At 44.7% G+C, this 5,090-nt stretch overlaps 1 protein-coding gene across 2 annotated transcripts; it reads left to right on the top strand.

The window, feature by feature from the left end:
- LOC117834146 (disease resistance protein RGA5) lies at positions 1-4,887 on the top strand. Of its 2 annotated transcripts, none has more exons than XM_034713773.2 (4): positions 1-659; positions 1,006-1,824; positions 2,240-4,201; positions 4,298-4,887. In XM_034713773.2, the coding sequence occupies exons 2-3, from the start codon at positions 1,016-1,018 to the stop codon at positions 4,197-4,199; spliced, it is 2,769 nt and encodes a 922-aa protein (XP_034569664.1). In that variant the 5' UTR covers positions 1-659; positions 1,006-1,015; the 3' UTR covers positions 4,200-4,201; positions 4,298-4,887. The 2 variants fall into 2 exon arrangements, with proteins under 2 accessions (XP_034569664.1, XP_034569663.1); XM_034713772.2 differs by having other exon boundaries at positions 4,266-4,887.
- Positions 4,888-5,090: the final 203 nt, after the last annotated feature.

Genomic DNA, 5,090 nt, shown 5'->3' with positions numbered 1-5,090 from the left:
CACCGCCCTAGGGGCAAGAGCCGCTACGCATCTTTCCACGTGCGAGCGGGCCCCACCATGTGCGTCTCGTCTTCCACCTCTCACGCACCCTCTTCAACTGTCGGAGGTGCTGGCGTTGGCCGCCGGCTCGGTGGAGACGGGCGCGGCCGGAGGGGCGGGCCTCGGCTGCCGGCAAGCTCGTGTGCATCTCGGCCGACGGCGTGGGGAGCTCGCCGCGGGTGGCTGCTGCTGGCCGGCGTCGAGGCCTCGCCAGCCAGGAGCTAGGGAGAGAGATGTAATTAAAAACTATTGAACCTTTTGCTTTTATCGAGCTGCGGGGAGGCCGACCATTGCGGGTGCCCCAATCGCTAACGGAGAGGAATATTTCATTTCCACCAACCTGCCCTTGACCTGGACCTCGATCCTCGAGCGGACGAATAGTTTAGCGGCAGGGGAATACATAGGACACAGTGCAGGGAATCAGGGATCCAATGCTCCTTCTACTACCTCTCTCATCGATTATTGCCTTCACCTTCCCCCCTGCATCTGCATCCCGTCGACCTCTGCTTCGTGCTCTTCCAAGGCGGCTGCGAGCGGTGAGCTCTGTTGCGGCCAAGCAAGCTTGAATCAAGCAACCTCGGTCCGGCGACGAGCGGCTGGTGGCGCGATCCGGCGAACCAGTGAGTCCTAGCTGTCGCACTCTTGTTCTTCAATCTTGTTCATGCCCATCCATTCCCAATAGGCAATAGCTACAGCCTACGAAAAGGCAGGGCGAGGACCCCATCCGAAGGAGCCCAAGTGGCCATCCACAAAGAGGTCAAGTCACAAGAAGATATATTAATATGATTTATGACGTTAGCTTCTCTCCATCTGAATTAAGCTGTTCAAACGATGTCACAATTCGATTAATGATTTGAATTTTAATGGTAGATCGTCGACCACTCAAATGTCGAGAAAACATCAATCACACATCATTCAGTTTCATTTAAGTACTAGCATACAACCTTACTCATTGGTCTTGCCCAGGGACAAATCCATGGAGATCGTGGCGGGGGCACTGCCGAGCCTCCTCCCCAAGCTTGCTGAGCTGCTAGTTGGCGAGTACAATCTGCAAAAGGAGGTGAAAGGAGGGATCATCTTCCTCCAAGCTGAGCTCGAGAGCATGCAAGGTGCTCTCGAGAAGATCTCGAGGACACCAGTAGACAAGATTGACGACCAGGATAAGATCTGGGCTAGGAAAGTGAGAGAGATGTCCTACGATATAGAGGACAATATTGACAAATATATCGTGCAGTGCAAGGGGAGGAAGATGGCCGAAGAGCATAGCTTCAAGGAAGCCATTGATAGGACCCTCAAATGGTTCAGGCAGCCTAAGATTCGTCATAACATTGCTACAGAAATCAGAGAGATCAAGAGCCGTGTCATCGAGGTGCATGAACGGCGCCGCAGGTATGAAGTCAGCCTTGGTGTTGATAAGCCTGTAACTGTGGACCCTCGTTTATTCGCTCAGTACACGGAGGTGAAAGAGCTTGTTGGCATTGATGAGGCAAGGGATGAGTTAATCAGCAAGATTGTGATAGAAGAGAATGAAGTTCCCAAGAAGCAAGGCAAGATAGTTTCAATTGTTGGATTTGGAGGCCTAGGAAAGACAACTCTTGCCAATGCAGTGTATGAAAAAATTAGAGCACGATTCGATTGCTGTGCTTTTGTTTCTGTTTCTCAAACTCCAAACCTGAAGAAACTGTACAACGACTTGCTATATGATCTTGGCAAGAACATCAATAACGAAACATTGGATGAGATGCGGCTCATCAATATACTCAGACAATTTCTTCAAGAGAAAAGGTATGTGAGCATTTGTGGTACCTATGAAGTTTTTTTTGCACCGATAATTACACCCTCCATTCGTAATACTAAGTCTAAATATGGTTAATTAAACCTTCATGCGTGTCCCTTGTTAACTGACAAAACACAGCCACCTCATCTTTATCACATCATTATTAACTGAAAATAATATGGCAGCATCTAAAATCTTTGTTTCTTACTGGGTTTCTTTTTTGTTTTGTCAAAGATTCTAAGTAGACTTATTTTGTGTAGAAACTCGATAATCTAGCTGCTTCCTAGCTATTTTAGTTTAACCATTAAATCACCAGTAGTGATCTGCTTACTTAATTCGTATATAGCATGGTATATGAACAAAAATAAAGATATTCCAAGTTTAAAACCATTACTTTTGGCTAATAACTTGCCGTATGTCCAGGTATTTTGTTGTGGTTGATGACGTATGGGATATATCAGTTTGGAAAATGATTAGATGTGCTTTGCCTGATAATGATGTTGGATACACTATTATTACAACAACCCGTATTTCTGATGTCGCTGAACAAGTTGGTGGTGCTTACCCATTGAAACCCCTTTCTTTGAATAACTCCCAAAAATTACTTTATAGAAGAATATTTGGTAATGGAAACAAAGACAACAATGAAGAAGAAGAAAACTATCCTCACGAGGAGCTGGCCGAAGTATCTAACAGAATACTAAAAAAATGTGCTGGTGTGCCATTAGCTATAATTACTATAGCTAGTTTGCTAGCTTGCAAACCAAGAAATAAAATGGAGTGGTATGAGGTGTACAATTCTGTTGGTACTGGTCTGGAAAACAATCTAGATGTGGAGAATATGAGAAAGATTTTGTCATTTAGCTATTATGAGCTACCATGCCATTTAAGGGCTTGCTTGTTATATTTGAGCATGTTTCCTGAAGATTATAGAATTGAGAAGGATCGTTTGATAAGGATGTGGATAGGTGAAGGTTTTATCCAATGTGAAAAAGCAGAAAAGAGCCTATTTGAACTCGGAGAGAGTTACTTCAATGAGCTTATAAATAGAAGCATGATCCAACCAATACATAATAGTTTTGATGATATGATATCAAGCTGTCATGTACATGATATGGTGCTTGATCTTATCCGCTCCTTGTCAAGTGAAGAAAACTTTGTTACTGTACTAAGTAATATGGGAGGTACATCTCCGTCAAATATGATTCGGAGGTTGTCCCTTCAGAATGGCCAGGAAAGTCATGTGATGGCTCAAGCTACTTTCGGCATGAAACATGCAAGGTCAGTTGTTGTCTTTCCAGCTGCTGCTTCTTTAGTGCCGCCTCTTGATTGCTACCGAGTTTTACGTGTTCTGGATTTAGAGGACTGTAGTCTTTCAAAAGCTAATAGTAGCCTTAAGTACCTTGGGAATCTACATCACTTGAGGTACTTGGGACTAGGTAAGACATGTATTTCTCAGCTCCCGGAAGAAATAGGAAACCTGCAGCTTCTACAAACATTGGATGTAAGGGGCAACCTTATTTTCAGGTTCCCTTCGAGTGTTGTCCAGCTAAGAAAGTTGATGTGCCTATACATGGATCAATCTATAAGAATTCCAAACGGAATTGGAAACCTGACATGCCTTGAACAGCTGTCATGGTTACACATTGATGACTCCAACAGAAACATTATAGAAGAGTTGGGCCAACTAACTGAACTGAGGCAGCTGTCCATTGTATTAGCGGACGAGTGGAATGACAAGCTGTTGGAGTGCCTATGCAAGCTACAAAAGATGCAGGATCTAGTTATCACGATCCGTCCTGGTGAACGCAGCATCGGCGGATTGGATGCCTTGGTCGGCCCTCGACATCTCCGCAGATTGATTACACAAGGCAGCTGTTTGTTTTCAACACTTCCGGCTTGGGTGAATCCATCGCTTCTTCTGGACCTCACCTGGCTATGCATCGATGTGAGGGAGCTACATCAGGCCGATCTCGAAATCCTTGGGAGGTTGCCAGCTCTCCGCCTTCTAAACCTGAAGCTGGACAATAAGAACCTCGGTATCCTTGCGGGATTCGTTGTTGGTGCTGGTGCGTTCCCGTGCCTTGTAAGCTGTGAGTTCTGGCAATTTGTGTGGCCAGTGGTATTTCAGCAGGGAGCTATGCCAAGGCTCGGAGAGCTTCGGTTCATTCAGTTTTATGTGGGGGAGGCAAGAGGAATTGCCTGCAATGACGGTAGTCTCAACTTAGGCCTGGAAAACCTGCCATCGCTGCAGGAGGTCCACGCTGACCTGCATTATGATGGTGCTGGCAAGGAGGAGGCAGAGCAAGCCGAGGCTGCGCTGACACATGAAGCTGAAATGCATCCCAATCATCCCCGTCATCATATTTCAATGCGCTTATAAAGGTGCGCTTCTCTCCTAAAGCTGAAATGCATCCCAATCATCCCTTACATTCGATCTATATTACAGGTGCATTTGGTATATTTCGGTCTGATATACAGATGACGACTAATATAAGAGTTTACGCCGGAAGCTGGAGCAGAGCAGATGACAAAGTCCCTCTGTTTCGCCACGCATGCAGAGGTTAAACTGCTTGGCCATGAGCTTTACCAGACACCCTCAACCTGTGAGTAAACAATGAATGCTGCACACATGATCGTTTCTGCTGTGCATCAACCAATATGGCATTTCGTTGCTGTTTCAGTGCAAGGAACCACCCATCATTAGTTTTCACTTTTCAGTGCAAGGAACGTTTATTTTACTCATTGCAAAGGGACTGAGCTGTCTCCTGCGCCCCTGATCTAGTTGCCTTGTATCGTCTCAGTGGTTCAGGGCCTTGGCTGTTTATTTTGATGAATTTTTTGTTTAGATTAAGTAATGAAAGATAAAAACAATGTATTTTTGGGTTAATGTTGCAGCTTGTGACTGTAATCATCTTGTGAGCCGTAAGCATGGACGGCAGTATGTAATCATCTTGTGAGCCGTAAGCATGGATATTGGTGCGCAGTATGTATTCATTGTGAGCCGTAAACATTTTAATATTTGGGATTTGAATGATACTCCAGGACAAGTTCTGTGTTCTGAAGTTGCATTTTAAAAGTTTAAGAACTTTGATGGTACCTCGGAACATAATTTACTCTCTTAATTGACCAAGTTCTTCCCTCTCGTAATTTATTTCATTTTTAAGCGCCAATTTCTGTGCCTTAGAATTAGGAATTAATTGAAAAATGCAAAGGCAATATTGACATCGTTTTTCCTGGATCCACATTGAGAGGAAAAATGAGAATGTACTGC

The sequence above is a fragment of the Setaria viridis genome, chromosome 8 (assembly GCF_005286985.2).
Source record: "Setaria viridis chromosome 8, Setaria_viridis_v4.0, whole genome shotgun sequence".
NCBI lineage: Eukaryota > Viridiplantae > Streptophyta > Magnoliopsida > Poales > Poaceae > Setaria > Setaria viridis.
The sequence above is the reverse complement of the archived record's forward strand: the minus strand, read 5'-3'. Positions and strand labels throughout refer to the sequence as shown.

Coding starts and splice junctions, on each gene's coding strand:
- LOC117834146 (XM_034713773.2), top strand. CDS start 1,016: ATGGAGATCGTGGCGGGGGCACTGCCGAGCCTCCTCCCCAAGCTTGCT. Junction 1,825..2,239: donor CAATTTCTTCAAGAGAAAAG/GTATGTGAGCAT, acceptor CCGTATGTCCAG/GTATTTTGTTGTGGTTGATG.